The sequence below is a fragment of the Podarcis filfolensis genome (genome assembly GCF_964270895.1).
Source record: "Podarcis filfolensis genome assembly, chromosome: 9".
NCBI lineage: Eukaryota > Metazoa > Chordata > Lepidosauria > Squamata > Lacertidae > Podarcis > Podarcis filfolensis.
Window position 1 is genome coordinate 62,343,780 of NC_139610.1, and position 17,837 is coordinate 62,361,616.

The window sequence follows — 17,837 nt, forward strand, 5'->3', positions numbered from 1 at the left end:
TACAAAGATTGCAAAAAAATATACACTGCAGTGTATGAATTCTTAAATTGGGAAGAAACACTTATGTGGGTTAAATGGTTAAAAATTACTAACACAGCTAAAAGAAACAATACTTTGTCTTAAGAAAACAGGAATAGAATGAAACAGCAAATTTGCAAGAACTGTTTGCATTTTTCCAGCACATGTGAGTTACCTCTGTGACCCCATCAAGCAGCCTCCCCAGCACCTCTTTCCTTTTCAGTTTTGCTCTCTCCATGGCTTCCAGCTTCACGATGACAGCGTCAATCTTAGAAACAATGCTGCCTATGGAATGCTCCATGCGATCCACTCGCCGCACCAACCTAGAGCCAAACATATTCTTTTATAATATATGTTTTTTATTTAAATAATGTGTATTTTATTTTGACTAGGGATTTAATGATCAAGCAATTCATGTAATACTTGTTAGGAGAAGGCCCCTCTGCCCTAGTGGTCTATTATCATGTACTTTTGCATAGATCAGTCTCTTGCATCTCCAATGAAAAAGTAGTACAAGAACAGGGAGAGGAGCCGCGGCCAAGCAAAGTGGTCAGTACTGAAGCAGCATCTGAATCAGGGAAGCCTCACTTTGAATTCTGCCTCTGACATGGACCTATGAAGTGGCCTTGGGAATGCCACTCCCATTCAACCTCCCTGATAATAATAGTAGCCAACCTTGCAGGGCTGTTATATGGATTTCAGCAGTTTAATGCATGTGAAGCACCTTGATAAATAAATCTGCAATGAAGCATAAATACATGGTTATTTGATTCGAATCCCCCCGACGGGGTGAGCTCCCGTTCCTCGGTCCCTGCTCCTGCCAACCTAGCAGTTCGAAAGCACGTCAAAGTGCAAGTAGATAAATAGGTACCGCTCCAGCGGGAAGGTAAACGGCATTTCTGTGCGCTACTCTGGTTCGCCAGAAGCGGCTTAGTCATGCTGGCCACATGACCTGGAAACTGTACGCCAGCTCCCTTGGCCAGTAAAGCGATATGTGCGCCACAACCCCAGAGTCAGCCATGACTGGACCTAATGGTCAGGGGTCCCTTTAGCTTTTACTTGCCTTTGATGCTAATGCCCACCCCCAAGTAACAGATTCAAGTCTCTCTGTCACACACCCACACGCGGGATACAAGCAACATGTTGTAGGGCTCTGCTTGTAAGTGATGGAGGACCACAGTTCAATGTTAAAGCATCTGTTTTGCATTCAAAGGTCCCAGGATTCAGTTCCCAGCATCTCTGTGTAGGGCTGGGAATATCCCCTGCCTGAAATCCTGGAGGCTGCTGCCAATCAGTGTAGACAAGACTGAACCCGATGGGCGACCAGTGGCCTGGCTCAGATTGAGGTTGTTTCCTAGGATGCATTTCAAAAGGAGTATCCAGAACTGTGTTCGACAATGACATTGTTTTAAAACCCCCAAAATTCCTAATACTAACACTTGAAATTCTTCATACGAAACCCCGCTCGAGCTGCTGCCTCTCCTCCGGGAGCTGTGTCCGCTGTCATCATCGTCGTCCTCTTCAGAGTCATCCAGGCTTCGTGGGAAGCTACGGCCACTCAGCGGACGATTCAGAGAGCTTCTGTCTAACTCTAAGTCCTCCTTGGTGAAAATAACAAAGGCTATAAGGTTCGTAGGGCAGGCACAATATCAGAAATACACAAAGCTCTCTTTCCTCCCGAGCTTGTTACAACCAGGGAACCATGCTTGCCACAAACTGAAATCCAAAATTCTGCCTAAGTGATTATTTGAGACAGCTTCCTGCAGCATTATTCCACTTGTACTTTGTGTCTTGCCATTTTTACCTTCTTTATTCTGAAACTAAAGATGGCATTTGTGGCTCAGCAAGGCCAAACATAAGGCACTGTTCTGCTCTGCCTTGCACTGTTTCAAGACCTGCACAAGCAGAATACAGTACAAATGGAGCAAGCAAAAATAAGATAAAACTGCTTCGCTGAAAGCAAAAGCAGTAGCTTGGATCATATAATCCAGACTTCTAATAGCGAATACAGCTAAAAACAGCATTTGTTCATTTCAAGAAGTCGTCCCGTGGTATTTAAACCATAACTCACCCTCTCTTTTTCCAAATCATCTCTCATTTGCTGATGCTCCAGCTCAGTCAATTCCTGATCTCCATCTTGGTCATACTTTGTAAAGATGGCTTCAATCTCGGCATCAGTGTGTCCCCTTCTGGAAATAAAACACACACACACAAGCTTCAACAAAAGGTTGCCAAAGGGTAGGAGAAGTTAAACATTATGCATGAACAGGCACAAATCAGCAAATACAGTTATATAACTGCTCCTTGGATCCATGATGTCATTTGCTATCGCTACTATGTCTAAAATTGGCATTCCATACAAAACTATCCATTAGAAAAAGATCAAAATCCACCCATCTCACAACAAAAGGTTGGTGAAATTAATTGAAAAGGCTACTCATCACCATTGTTCTTGAACTATGGTCACCAAGAGCCTTTTGCTGGGAAAGTACAGTGGGCCCTCCGGATACGAACTTAATTTGTTCCGGGGGTCTGTCCGCAACCTCAAAAGTCCATATCTGGAGGCGCCGCATCTGTGCATGTGCAGCGTGATAGAGCGCTTCTGCGCATGAGGCGAAACCCAGAAGTATACACTTCCGGGTTTGCCATGTTCGGAAGCTGAAGTTTACGTATCCAGAGGGGTACGTAAGTAGAGGTACGACTGTATTACAGAGGAGGACAGTCAAACTTACCCCTTCAGGTCTTGCCGCAGTTCATCAAAGTTCAATTTGCCTCCGCTTTGTCGCAGACTCTCCGAAATGTCATCAACTGGTGTTTTTTTAAGTTTTAATTTCACCATGGCTTTAGTGTAACCCTGAAATAGGAAATACAGTCTGTATATAGTCAAAGCTATAAAACTTAGCAGCATATGCTAGAACTGTGTATTTTTATGGATGCTTTCCTCTCACATTACCTTTGGTATGAATGCACTGAGCTTCCTACATCCACGTCTGGGGATTGACTTGGGAACGTTTTGTGTGGCAAAATGCTTTCTAACTGACCTGCGACCTGTACATTGCTCCTTTCTAGTCTACTGCTAAAGAGATCAGTGACAATCTTCTTCAGCTGTTCTGTTTACTCACATGAAGATAATGACTTTCCAGGGTTCTAACACACAGGGAGGGCTTCCCCACTTCAGAAACTTGCCCTCCCACCTGTGGAGGACTGTAAAGGAGAGAGTGATACACTGGATGGGGAAGAGACTGTCAGCTCTCCTTGCCAGGGATGGAAACCTTGGACCCTCCAGATGATGGACAGCTTCCATCATCCTTGATGGCTATACAGGTTGGAGCTGATGGGAGTTGCGAGTTCCAACTGCTGAATGCCTACAAGTTCCTTATCCCTGACATGTCCTGGGAGCTGCATTCAGGTACCTTCTTAAAATACCAGCTGAAGCTCCATGTTTAAATATGATTAATAAAAGTAATAATAAAAATAAAATGAACTGGCAAATTAATTTGCCAATCAGGAATTGTGAATTCATTTGCTAACCATTCTGAAGGGGCTCTGAGCCCCTTGCTTGTGCCGTAAGGTCAAGGCAGCACAAATATCTGTAAAAGGCTTTTACCTTTCTTATAAGATCCGACAGTTCCATTTCAGATTTCTGCTGCGCCATATCCGATTTGACTTCAGAGTATGTATCATTGATGATGGCCAAAAACATGTTCTGTTTAAGACAAAGCATTTTAAAATGGAGCTTGAAAAACAAACAAACCCAAAGCCTTTGACTTCATTAAAATATAGTTACTGAGCATATGCTAAGGTTAAGTTTTGTAACTTTCAAGGAGAAAGACAAGCTCTGTCCAAGTGAGAGGCAGGGGGACCTAGAACAATGAGGGTAATTTGCAACAGCTCCACCAGAACTAGTTGCTCATTATCTTGTCCTCTCAAAAAAGGGTGAACATGCCTTAATAGGATATAATATATAACCCAAATGCAAAAGAAAAATAAAATTAGGCCAGGTTTGGTGCTCTCCCTCCCCCTTTCAGCATCACCCCTCTGACGAGAGCACTAGATGGGTACTGTAAATGGCCCCTTGATCCTTGGATGAAGCATGGTGTATAAATATAGAGGATATAACAACAACAACAAGGGGCAACAACAACAACAACAACAACAACAACAACAACAGGCAGTTGCATTCATGGCCATAACTCATTTCCATAAGGATATGAACTGATTTTAGTTTTAGGTTTATTTAGAGTTCAAACTGAGCTTGGGAAGAATGAATGCCTCTTGACCCACCTCAGCTGAAAAATGCAAGAAGGGCATGGACAATAGAGAGAGGCTGCCATCTCTACGAAGTGTATCTCACAATGTAAGGATGGAACACAAAGCAGCCTCAGTCTCAAATTCCAGAAACTGAATAAGCTCATAACAGATTGGGGCTGGATACTTGTGCCTGCACTGCACCCATGCACATACTGTCAAACTGTACAACTGTGACTTTTCCCCACCCCCATCATTCTGCCCAGACACTGAGGTCCAGTACCGAGGGCCTTCTGGCGGTTCCCTCACTGCGAGAAGTGAGGTTACAGGGAACCAGGCAGAGGGCCTTCTCGGTAATGGCACCCGCCCTGTGGAATGCCCTCCCACCAGATGTCGAAGAGAAAAACAACTAACAGTCTTTTAGAAGACATCTGAAAGCAGCCCTGTTCAGGGAAGCTTTTAATGTTTAATAGGTTTTTGTATTTTAATATTCTGTTGGAAGCCGCCCAGAGTGGCTGGGGAAACCCAGCCAGATGTGCGGGGTATAAATAATAAAGTATTATTATTATTATTATTATTATTATTATTATTATTATTATTGATTATTGATTATATTATCAAGTGGACATACACAACTCAGAAACTGCACACTGCACACACCTTTTGAGTATTAGTCGTACTGAAGCCCAGGAAAGATAATAAAACAAAACAAATAAAATTCAACTTGGGAGGATGACAACAATAATACAAAAATGGCTATGAATAAAATGGTTACATACCAAAAGAATGAAGAACATAAAGAACACAAATGTAGTGAAATAAACTGGTCCCAAAACTCTGTTAGCTTCTTCAATCTCTGTAAAGTCAAAATCTCCCAACAGGATGCGGAACTGAGTAAAACTTTAAAGAGAACAACGCAGTTTTAGCCAATAGTTGAGTAAGTCTCACAAAACTGATCCCACCCCCTTTGTATTCTGGCAGTGGTCTACAACCTTCTTTTCAGCACGAAGGCAGGTGGCTGGTAGCAACTACCTAAACAAGTCCAGCCGCAATGCAAATATATCTGCAAATATTAAAGTATTTTATGGATTCTAAAAGTTCAGTTGGTTACAGCATGGCGCCGATAATGCCAAGATTGCAGGTCTGATCCCCATATGGAGCAGCTGCATATTCCTGCATTGCAGAGGGTTGGACTACATGACCCCCAGGTCCCTTCCAACTCTACAATTCTATGGTTCTAACTTTTGCATAAGGTCAGAGAAATTTATTTGATGCTAGAATTTTGAAAATCCACAAGAACTTCACTAAAATGGACAGAATTTTAAAAATGAATTTGACGCGATCTTCTGCGTCCAATGAGGACATTTGCTAAGCCACTGGCAGCCTTTTAAAGATTCTATTGTTGTACTTACACACTGTCCTGGAAGGTACTGAAATCGTCAACTTGTGCACCAAACACAAGGTAAGCTAGCTGAGCATAGGCTATGAAAATGATGAAAAACATAATGGCAAACCCAAGAACATCTTTCGCACATCGCGACATCGTGGTAGATAACTGGCTCATTGTTCGGTTGAAGCTGATAAATTTAAAGAGCTGTCAAAGAACAGAAAAATATTTCATGAGCTGGGTAATTGAGTGAGAGTAGGAAACAGGGAGAAGAATTAGGCTGCTAAATACTGTAAACCACAAAAGGAGGAACATTAAACAATTCTGTAGGCTTGTTCAGACATACTGCCAAGCCACGGTTTGTACTAATCACAGACGGACTCTAATTCACAATGTGTGCTCCAGGCAAACACATGGAAGCCACGGTTTTTGTGGTTTTCTTCTTCTCCTGCCTTCTCTGTGATTCCCTGGATTCTATTCTAAACAATAGAAGCAAGTCAAACTTTGCAAACTGGAGTGGTGCAGAGGCTATACCAAAGCCTTGTTTGCTGAACCTTTAAATCGTGGATTCAGGTCCTGGTTTGGCAGACACTCACAAACCACAGCGGATTAGAGTGTATTGGTTCCAAAATTATGAAAAATGATATCTGGCCCTTACAGCTGAACTATTTCAGAGTGTGGTGTGCTAGTACTGGTAAAACAAAGTTCAAAGGAACTCTCTGCTAGGTAGCACAAGACACGAGTCATCATCATCAACCTTTTATTCGACCGTCAGTCAGAAAAAAGTACATTTGTCAATACACAGTTAAAACATCCAGGAAGATTTTAGAACTTAGCCAACACTAAAATGGGCTAAACAGATAGCCCCATATCAATACAGTCAATTATAGTCTTGCAACGCTTAAAAGCTAAAAAAAGAAATTTGGCCACCAAGGAAGGTATAGCTCTAGTGACATTATTCAGCAAGTGTAAAACCTGGTTTTCTCCGGGTAGGAAGCTAAATTGACATAGGTGTGGGTCTATAAAATTTTGTCTAAGCTCTGCATAGGAAGGGCAAGTCAAGAGAATGTGTTCGGTGGACTCAACCACACCCATGGCACAATGACAGGTTCTCTGGGCGTATGGTACTCCCCTGTACCTTCCCCACAATATCGCAGAGTCAAGGACATTTAATCTAGCCGCTGTAAGAAGTCTGCGGTATTCAACATAGTGGATTTCTGCAACAAGACACGAGTCTTGATGACACGAGTAGCAGAAAACAGTGTTGTAAGAAGTCACTTGGAAACGAGATTTACATTTAAATCTAATTTTCATATATTTTAATCATTCTTTGAAGGCAAAAAGCAGGTGGTCTAGCCAAGTGAGTTTTCTCTTCCTGCCTAGCAACAGCTTTCTTGGATCAACATTAGCTCTTAAAATATGAAGAGTTTCAAAAGAAACTTTGGATTTGATGGATTTTGCCCTTGGTTTGGAATGTTCTCTTTCCTGCTATGAGTCTTATGGCAGGGTAGGGCACAACACATATTTAAAGGAAAACCATGGACAGATTTGGATGTAAATTGATTTATCGAAATAATAAATACAAATTCCTTTAAAAAGATATTAATATATGGGATGAAATGTCTTCATTCACCTGAGTATCAGTTAAGCATGAATTACCTTAATCCAGACGAAAAACATGGTGACAGCTGCAATATTGTTGAACTGTGTTTGCCAGTATGCTAAGGGTTCAAAATTTGGGAAGTTATTTTGATTTTCCAGCAGTTCCTTCAGCAACCTATCCACAGCAGATGTTCGATATATATTAATTCCTATAGCTGCCACCGATAGCTGAGTGCAGAAAAAGAGTACATAAATAATATGGAACATGCATCTTAAAAGAGCATAAGAAGAACCTGTAACTCTTGTCCAGAAATCTTGTGAGACACAGAACTGCCAAGTCTTGCAATATCTCTCCTTCTCCCATTTCTATGGGATAACTGATAACTCAACCATCATGACAGCTCACCTAGAGGTTTTCTTTCCCAGCAAGAGGCAGCTGAGGGCAGCTACAGAACCAGTGCACTGGAAGAGCAGATAGGCACACTGCCTCCTCATGCACAGGGAACTCACGAGATAAATTACCCAAGGTTTGTGCCCATTAGAACTAGTGTGTCAGCTTACTCTTCACATCAATCCACAAGCACTTCTCTCAAAAGACAGCAGTGACACTACTGAAAGATTTGTAGTCCTTAGATCTCACTTACCACGATAATGAGAACATCAAGACAATTCCAAAGACTCCTGAAATAAAAGAGTCTGTGTATGTGAATTTCCAGGATTTCTTCCACCACGTAATAAAGAACAAAAAGACAAAAGACAATTTCGCAGGCAGCCAGGAAGAAGTCAAAAGTGGAAATGTAGTGGATCAACTTTACAGGCTGGAATTGCCAAGATGTAAGGAGGCCTCCTGTTGGTGGGAACTCCACCAATAACCTGCATTTCAAAAATAAATACATGTGTAATTAATTCACCTTGTTATTAGTAGCAAATAGTTGTTTTATTGCTCAGGAATCCACCTGGAAGTATTTTTATACTGAACGGAAATTAATTTTATAATAAATAAATGTTTGAAAGACAAGGCTTGGAAACAAACTAATATGCAAGCAAGCAAAATATATACAGGTAAAGGACCCCTGGATGGTTCAGTCCAGTCAAAGGCGACTGTGGGGTTGTGGTGCTCACCTCGCTTTCAGGCCGAGGGCATTTGTCCAGACAGCTTTCTGGGTCATGGGGCCAACATGACTAAATCACTTGTGTCGCAACGAAACACCGTGACAGAAACCAGAGCGCACGGAAATGCCGTTTACCTTCCCACCACAGGAGTATCTATTTATCTCCTCCCACTGGTGTGCTTTCGAACTGTTAGGTTGGCAGGAGCTAGGACAGAGCAATGGAAGCTCACTTCGTCGCAGGGATTCAAACCACCAACCTTCTGATTGGCAAGCCCAAGAGGCTCAGTGGTTTAGACCACAGCGCCACCTGGATCATGCTTTTATTTATTAAAATTTACAACACACTCTTCGCTGTTCACCCATCCCAGAGCAAGAAACATTAAAACACTACAGTAAAATACCCTTTTATTTAAATACAACTTAATGCAAAAGCAGAGTAACATCATTTATTCTACTCTTTTAGTATTTTTTAAAAAGAATTTTTCTTCACCGCCCACAAGAATGCTGTACAGGAAATTATTTACAAACAAACTAAAAGGAGTGTTAGTGCCATTTAAAAGTTAACAAGGATGTTACCAATAAGAAATTGTACAGAAGTCCTAATGTTTTCATGAGTTTTAATTATTGAAAAAACTCTCTGTAAATGACTTTTTAATGTAATTTAAAATGAAGGTCTAGGCTCTCATTTTACACGGATGCTCTTTATTCTTGTGCATATGGATCTGTATATCTACTGTATATAAAATTACAACATATACACACAGCTGTGAGGGAGGTGAAAGATGTGAACTCAGATCTCACTTTAATAAGGGAGGGTTGCTCAAATGCACCTCTTCAATTTGCCTGTGAAAAAAGCTGGAAGCATTTGAACTCACTGGACTTAACTGTTCTTCAAATGTCAAAGTAACTTCTTTTAAAAAATGACTGATAACATTTCATTTTATGTCCCCTTAATAAAATTCAAGGCACAATTAACTTTTCAGTGTTCCTGGCAGTGTGTTTGCACTATGCTACTTTTCGGCCTCTCCCCGTCCCAAAGAGCAGCGGCGAATTCACCTGTTGAGAGGTCAGAAGTGCCATTCACTACTGCATATATAGTTTGGCTCTAGTTTTCATTGATTTCAATGGTAATTACTTCTGAATAAATACGCACAGATGCTCTAAATCAAGCTTACTCAACCTTGGCCCTCCAGATGTTTTTGGCTTACAGCTCCCATGATCCCTAGCTAGCAGGACCGGTGGTCAGGGATGATGGAATTGTAGTCTCAAAACATCTGGAGGGCCGAGGTTGAGGAAGCCTGCTCTAAATCTACACAGTGAAAGCAGACACTGCCATCTGCTTCATAAAGGCTGTGTTCCATCATCCAACAATTCCAGACTTACCTGATAATGCAGAAGAGATTGATGTTTGCATTGTACACTGAAAAATCTATAAATGTTGCCCGTGTGCCTCTATCAAGCCACAAGCTGTTCTTAAGGCCAAGAATTAACGCAGATGTCTCCTCTCTGCTTCTGGACAGATCCTGGTAATAGCCAGCTCCGCTGTAAGTTGCAAGCAACCCCCAATGGCTGCTTCCATTCAGATCTTTTTCACTGGTATAAATCCAACTGAAATGCAACCAGAAGAGACACATTGAAGAAATTCTTTTCATGCATATCTACTACTTTGCAGGAAAACCTAACTGTAAACTCTTAGAGTTAACAATTCTAACAGAGATGAAGGAAATTCCCTCTCAGCCTTCTCTCTCTCCATCAAAATTAAACCGTTGTGACAGACATGGATGCATCTGAACTATTCAAGAAGACAGGTGGTTGTTTTTTTCAAATTTACACAGGCTCTTTATATGTTAGCAGAAACAAATGAGTGGTTACGGGATCTCAAGTAAAATAGTGCTTTTATACGGACTACAGCACAGATTGAATGAAATCTAACCAAGTCCCTCCACCAAAAGAACAGACCCCATTTGAGATGGATTCCCCCTACAGCCTTCTGCATTCCCCCCAAATGTGCTCCAGATTGCTAGAGTTGGCTATATTTATGTGAGAAAAATACATACGCGGTTCCATTGCGAGGCCCGAACGGTGCAGTGTCCTCATTACTCACGGAGTAAACATCGTAACAGTCTTTAATTTCATCTTTTAAATCTTCAGGTATTGAACACGTGCCATTCCTCACTTTCAGCTGTCGAATGCGAGGCACTCCCAAAAGCAGGTTCTCATGGTAGATAAAACTCCTGTTCTCTGCCACGGTTCTGTTGTTGTACCACATCTCCCAGTACAGGCCATCTAGCAAAGGACCCTCAGTGAACTGAAACAGAATGCAGTTTCAGGGAAATTAACTCTTGCTAAGATTCTGCAGGTTGTTTTTTTTTAAAGATACAATTTTATCACTGAATAATGTTTTAGAATAGGCATGGTGTAACAATTTCTACTATTACAGCATAATCCTCTGTGTATATCTGTTCATACTATAGAAAACTAATCCTGTTGATGGCAGGAACTGTTTCCAGGCAATCCAAAGAGAAACTTTTGTATACAGTGGTACCTCGGGTTACATACGCTTCAGGTTACAGACTCCACTAACCCAGAAATAGTGCTTCAGGTTAAGAACTTTGCTTCAGGATGAGAACAGAAATCGTGCTCCGGCGGTGCAGCAGCAGCAGGAGACCCCATTAGCTAAAGTGGTGCTTCAGGTTAAGAACAGTTTCAGGTTAAGTATGGACCTCCGGAACGAATTAAGTACTTAACCCGAGGTACCACTGTACTGGAGAGAAGTTGGTTTTATCCTAACTAACCCCACCCCACCCTCCCACTATATGTAAGGGTCTGGTGACTTCTGTTTCAGTGTATCTGAAGAAGTGTGCATGCACACGAAAGTTTATACCTGGAACAAACTTAGTTGGTCTCTAAGGTGCTACTGGACAATTTATTTTTTTACTTTTTTACTGCATCAGACCAACATGGCTACCTACCTAAATCTTTTTCCAATTAAGTCATCATTGCACCACAAGAAATAAGAAGGTGAGGTAGTAGTAGTTTTATTAACTGGCTTCTTTGAAAGACTGGATTAAATCGTACCATTAACTCCTGCCAAATCATACATACTTTTCAACACTGCAATAGACTAAAATTGCCTTAATATTTTTTCTGATAACACACCATGTACATATTATTTGAACATATTCCTGCTCAAAAACCAAATGCCACAGTACCTTCCAGAAGTCTTCCATTGTAGATAACGTTTTAAAATTGGTCTTCTCCATTTTTGACACTGGTGTGTCTAGAAAGAGCTGTGACATCACCCTTGTGTAGTAGTACATATTCGAACTCACCATCCCATATGACACTGCAAACGCAAGTTGGAAGGGGGGGGGAGTCAAAATGTATTTTTTAAAAAAACAACAACATACAACCCATACAAGCATCAAACAATATTTTTTTAGGCTGTGTTATGATCACAGTAGGTAAATAAACTTTTAATTCAAACAGTCTATGATTTACGTAGCAGACTCCAATGGGGGTCTGGGTCTGATCCTGTACTGATTCATGAATAGGGGGGAGGGAATGCCCACAATCTTGTTGGAACCAAATATATGTGCTGTAGCATCAGTGGCCCCATTACAGAAAGACCTCAAATACTGTATATCTTAACAGTAGCTTTCACCCTTTTTGACCCACCTTTGAACTCAACCCTCATCATGGAATCTACCTTTGACTATTTTTCTGCGCAAGTCCATCTTTGTCCTTCTCTTTCTAGTACTCTCCTCTTTCTCCTGTCCTTTAAAACATTTAAACAAAAGAAAGAAAATGGTGGCGCTGCTGCTTATGTAACCTACTTTAGATCATGTCACAACCAAGTTTTGAGCACCTAACTGCTGGCTGAAAGAATACATATTTGATTCCTCCAAATATCTAAACCACAAGCAAATCTAAAAATTGCTCTAATAATTCAAACAAAATGGTCCATACTATCCAAAAATGTTTCTTGCATATATATCTTTTTAAAAAGGGAAAATGATGGCAACTTCGCAATTTCCATGAAACCGCTTTGGACAGCAATGCATTTCATACAAATTTACATCTGGTTAATCAGCTGCCTAAGCTGCTGATATGGATAGCCTCTAACAGCAATAAACTTCACAGAAAGCCTGCACTGCAGAACAGCAGAATGCTCTCAGAATATTTTATGTTTCTTTAGGAAGCAACGCTACTGGCATAAGCACAAATGAGCTTGCACCAGCCGTGCTCCGAAAGGGAAGAGACTAATAACTTGTCAGTAGCATCTTCTTCACTTTACTCATATGCTCTGTTTGTTGATTTCCACTAGTGAAGAGAGGATTATGAAATATTGTTCTTGACACTCAAAATTATTCCTTAACCCCCCCCCCCAAAAAAAACCACCTTAGCACAGGTAAGGAACTGAACCAAATACAGAACTTCAATTTTGTGAGTGGCAGTGTTGCTTTTGCAAAATCATAATATCATCTGCAATTGAATTTTGTTAGCATAATGTAAGGCTCTCTTTGACCATAAAAGATGGACATTCATGAATTGTCAAGACGGGTTAGCACATGTGCTATTTCTTTTCTAGGACTATTAACCATGTAGAGACACACTGAATCAGAGAAAATGTATAACCATTAAAGCTGATTAACTAATTTTAGGAGCAATGCCAGTCTGTGGTCTTGAAAGAGGAATGCTTTTAAAACAACAACCCAGTAGAACTATATTGAATTACCTGTTAAGCATAACTAGTGGTCATTACTAGTTATCATGTTAAAGTGATAGCAAGAGTCTACTTACAGAAAGACAAGACCAGGAGAAAAATCAAGTACGTGATCAGTTCTCGTAAAACACTTTTCAGGTATCTCTCTCTGGTTGTGGTTTCTTCCATTAGGCTAGTACCCCACAGACCTTGAAAAAGAAGCATTAACAGAAAACCGTAACAAATGTAACATACTTACATGTTTAACTGTGCCTATACAATCAGGTCAAAGTGTGCATTTGATTTTAATTTGATATATAAGCTCTGGCAACCATTTCCCTCCTACACAAACTACCAGATCTACCATATATTGCTTTAACATTTTGGGCTTTAACGTTCTGGGGCAAGGAGCCATGAATATGCTGAGGACGCTCTATTCTGTTTCTCCAAAACATCTGAATTGGTGGATCTGTTGAGACTTAAACAATACACATAACTGATTGCTGTGTGTTTTAGGTAACATTATCCTTTTAAGCAACTACTGCTGGATCTCCTGTAAGTATTTTGCATTCACTTAAAATATTGGGATGTTTTGAATGGCACAGATTTTGAGATCAATACCTTAGCAACAATGGAAGGTTAAAAAAAAAAAAAAAGAACAATGAAGTAAGAATTTAGCACCATGTGCTGCCAGAAACACCTCTCAGATTTAGTACATATGCCAAAACATGACCTAAAAACAAAGTGTCAGTAAATACTATACATTCTCTTCACCAAGAAGAAGTGCTTCAGTATGTGACTGTAAAAAAGATTAGCCAACATATTACTTAGTCACAAGAAGGTAATAGAAAACTACTCAATGCCGGGGCTTTTTTTGGGAGGGGATGAAATTATACAAAGTGGTTGGGAATATTTTGCAGGAAAACACTCAACACAAAAAAAGCTTAACCTGAATGTCCCACAACTTGCTATAATTAAGCTTGTAACCAAGTCTTGTTTACCTGTCTACCCCTGACTCTACCTTCCAGTGGCTCAATGTCAAATTTTAGTTTGTAAGTTCCTCTGAACAAGGCCCTTTCCCCTTTCATACTCTGTAAAGCGCCCAGTCCACAGAGGACTATGTAAAGAATACATTAACCCAAACAAAAATGGGAGCGAGTGAAACATGAAAAAAATTGCTTATGCAAAGCTCATGTCACAACAAACCAGCAAATATCTGTCACAGCACTGTTTGCTTTTTTGCTGCTATGGGCTAAGATGGCTCTCCTTCTGGAATTTGTAGCTAGATGGTTATCCTGAACTGGAACAAATGAGCAAATACTGGTTGACTAGGCAACAGAAAGCTTGAAATGTACTCTGACGGAGCTGCAATTCGCAAAACTTGGCAGGGTGCAGGTTTTTTTATATATATAATCAAACACATTGCTTTTCTGCTGTTTCCCCCCTCCAAAAAGTCCCCTGGTCAAAACAGCAACAACTTAACAATACTGTATACAACAACTTAACAATATTGTATAAACCATATTGCATGTGGTTTTTAAAGGGATACTGATTCCTGAGGATTTGGAAATCATGCAGTCTATGCCACTGCAATTCTGCATGTACGTTTGCCAGCTTGGAGTCCAAAGTAAAGTGTCTACAGTTTTCGAGGAGGCTCCCATATAACATCTTTACTGTTAGCTTTGGATTTTCTCTTAGGAACTTGAACAACTTCAATATTTTCTTTTAAAGTAGCCTGGTCTAGTCTTCAGCACAGGGCGAGAAATCTTTTTCATCCCAAACCCATGTGCTTTTCTAGTCAAATACGTATTACCTACTGGTTTGCATGAAATGGTGAAAAACTTTGTTGGAAAACAATACACACAGTGTATTCCCACATCAGATGCAAACAGAAGCAGACAAAAGTGAACTGCTTTGCTTGGTTTTCCCCATTATAACTAGTTTGGCCCAATGCGTTACAACTTTTTGAGATAGATTAGCTAGATGGATGAAGGAAAGGTCTGACTGGATAGAAAGTAGCTTCCTGGGCTCTTAATAAAAAAGCATTAGTAGCAGGAGAGGAGACAATGAGGTGGTAGGGCAGTGGTGTCCAAACTTTTTTCAAGGAGGGCCAGATTTGATGAAGGGAAGGGCCGTGAGGGCCAACCAAAGTTGTTGCGCTGTTTTCAGAATTGAAATTATTGAGCTTTCTTTAAGGGTTGAAGTTGTTGTGCTTTATTTAGGATTGAAGTTGTTGGGGTTTTTAAAGGATTTTACCCCATAAACTGCCGAAGGGGCCCCCAAAACGGACTTTGGACATGCCTGCATGCCTGTGGTAGAGCCTTTGGCCAACAAGGGAATCAAAGGTGTGCTAAAGGTGTGCAAGGAGATTGCAGAGGAGCTGAATGGATTATTTGACTCGCGAGAAACATAAAAGTAATAAGGTGAGGCAGGAGAGATGCGAGCCGGGAAGGGCGAAGGAAGGGCCCGGCCGGGCGGCCACTCACCTCGCAGGCGGTGCGCCATCCCTTTGGCCCAGGCGAGCCGGCGAGGCGGCGGCTGCTCGGCGACCTCCTCGCCCGTCTCCTCGTGAGGGAAACGCGGCGTCGGCGTCGGGGCGCCTCCGGCAGAGCAAGGCCGCTGGCCTTCGCCTTCCCCTCCGCCCTCCTCCTCTTCTCCGCGCCGCCTGCGCCTCCGCTGCCTCCCGCTCTCGGCGGGCCCTCCCGGGCGTCGGGCGTCGGGCTCCGAGGGCGAAGGCGCCCCTCCTCGGCCCCACTCCACCACGCCCATCTGCAGCACGGGCCCCGCCGCCACCGCCGCGCTCCCGCCAGCCGCCCTGGCCGCTTCGCCCGCCTCCTCCTCGGGCTCGAAGCCCGGGTTGTCCCGGCTCCAGGCCTGCCTCGAGCAAGACGAGAGCGGCGGCGACGGCGAGCAAGACGAAGGAGGAGGAGAAGGAGAAGAAGCGCCGACGACGACTCCGCCGCCGCTGCCCGGCGGGTCCCGCAGCCGCCCCAGCTCCAGGTGCTCCAGGCCGCCGGGAGGGCAAAGTCCCGCCATGGCCCCCCGACCCTGGACGAAGGCCGCCGCCTCCGCCTCAGAAATTTTCTCTCAGGCCGGCCGAGTAACGGCGCGGGAAGGGAGCGCCTTCGCCTTCTCCACCGCCCGCCTTCCAGCCCCCCATCCCCGCCCACAGCGCGCCGCCTCGCAGGGGGAAGCGGGCAGGCCGGGCTGCGTGTGTTTCTTGGCCGGGAAGCTGCGGGGAGGGGAAGAGCTGCGTTCCCCGGACAGCCAGGAGCTCCTGCGGCTCCTTCCGAATCTAATAGGGTTTTGTTTTGGTCTTTTTTTTTGCAGCTTGAGCTGCTGACACAGCCCCATCCTCGCCTCCGATTAGGATGGTAGACTTGGAAAGGGATCCCCCGGGGTTCCTCTAGTCCAGGGATGTCCAACATCCAAGAGACTGCGATCTACTCCCACTAAAAAAAACAAAAACTGGCAGCAGTGATCTACCCATTGTATTGACCAAAGTTGTTGAGATTTTTTTGGGAGAGTAAGTTGTTGAGTTTTTGTTTTGTTTTTTGGGGTGACCGATCAGGATCACACGGTCGACCAGGGACGCCCCGCAATCAACCGGTAGATCGTGATACACCTGTTGGACATCCCTGCTCTAGTCTGTTAAAGGAATTCTAAGGTCTCAGATATAGATTAAGTTTTCATAATTGCACAAGGTGAACACACACACACACATAGGTATATAAACTACATGTCTGAAACAGTACAGGAGAGCAATTCAAAAGACATCTTGGCTCTCCCTAAAGACTCTAAATCAGTGGTTCCCAACCTTTCTTTGGTTGTGTCCCACCTAAGCATCTCTAAAATCCTGATGTCCCCCTCTGTGGCATATAATTTTTATTATTCAAAAAGTGAACTCCTATTTATGTGGAGGAAGCCTAAAAGGCCATTAACTGTTAATACAGTGGTACTTCTAGATGCGAACGGGATCCATTCTGGAGCCCCGTTTGCATTTAGAAGCAAACGTAACCCATGTCCGTGCGTCTATGCATGCGCGGGTCACGTTTCAGCACTTCTGCACATGTGTGTGACATCATTTTGAGCGTCTGCACAAGCGCAAGCAGCGAAACCCGGAAGTAACGCGCTCCGTTGCTTTCGGGTTGTCGCGGAGCGCAACTCGAACACGCTCATCCCGAAGCACATTCAACCCGAGGTATGACTGTAATTCATTCTTGAATTGCCCCCTTAAAAATCGAATTGCTCCTCTGTGGGGTGTGTACCCCATGTTGGGAACCACGCTCTCAATATTTCCTCTGCCTCCTTAATCCCCCTTGCCTGAGAACAGGTAGGCAGATAGCAATTGGGGAAGTTCCTGAAGGGTATTCCTCTCTTATATCTGTGAAGCTCCTTTGTATGAATTGTCATTGTTTGCTCAGGTGCTCTGCATTGAGGGATGTCTGATAGGCATCCTGATTATCTTATCAAATGCTAATGTTTTGTGTAAACTGTGTCTGGAACTATGTAAAGCTTGTTAAATCCTCAGGAATATCACATCTTGGCCCGCCTGAGCCACAGTGATATACGTGTGATATATTTTCTGACTGTACAGTACAGGGCATGTCCTTCTTCTTCTCCACACCAAAATACAAACCCTTAAAAGAGATGTTTCTTCTGGTTCTGGGTCTCTCTTGCCTCCTTCCTAGGGAGGGAGGAAACTGTCACAACAGAAAAAAAAGACCTGTCTTGCTTTCCCTGCATCCTGCCTCCATCCATTCAT

The 17,837-nt window shown here is 42.7% G+C and overlaps 1 protein-coding gene across 3 annotated transcripts in view; it reads right to left on the reverse strand.

Moving 5' to 3' along the window:
• Positions 1-16,380, reverse strand: part of PKD2 (polycystin 2, transient receptor potential cation channel) — a 19,464-nt gene extending 3,084 nt beyond the window's left edge. Inside the window, exons 1-15 of one of the 3 annotated variants that reach the window (XM_083571129.1) lie at positions 16,196-16,364; positions 15,559-15,696; positions 13,171-13,281; positions 11,580-11,713; positions 10,425-10,675; positions 9,751-9,975; positions 7,900-8,128; positions 7,313-7,483; positions 5,679-5,860; positions 5,046-5,166; positions 3,626-3,724; positions 2,751-2,872; positions 2,090-2,207; positions 1,456-1,619; positions 194-341 (exon numbers count right to left, since the gene is read on the reverse strand). In XM_083571129.1, coding sequence (XP_083427255.1) covers positions 194-341; positions 1,456-1,619; positions 2,090-2,207; positions 2,751-2,872; positions 3,626-3,724; positions 5,046-5,166; positions 5,679-5,860; positions 7,313-7,483; positions 7,900-8,128; positions 9,751-9,975; positions 10,425-10,675; positions 11,580-11,713; positions 13,171-13,281; positions 15,559-15,696; positions 16,196-16,232 — 2,250 coding nt within the window. In that variant the 5' untranslated portion in view covers positions 16,233-16,364. Of the gene's footprint in view, positions 1-193; positions 342-1,455; positions 1,620-2,089; positions 2,208-2,750; positions 2,873-3,625; positions 3,725-5,045; positions 5,167-5,678; positions 5,861-7,312; positions 7,484-7,899; positions 8,129-9,750; positions 9,976-10,424; positions 10,676-11,579; positions 11,714-13,170; positions 13,282-15,558 lie in introns of all 3 variants that reach the window. The other 2 variants (XM_083571128.1, XM_083571127.1) reach the window with 2 other exon arrangements.
• Between the last annotated feature and the right edge of the window lie 1,457 nt (positions 16,381-17,837).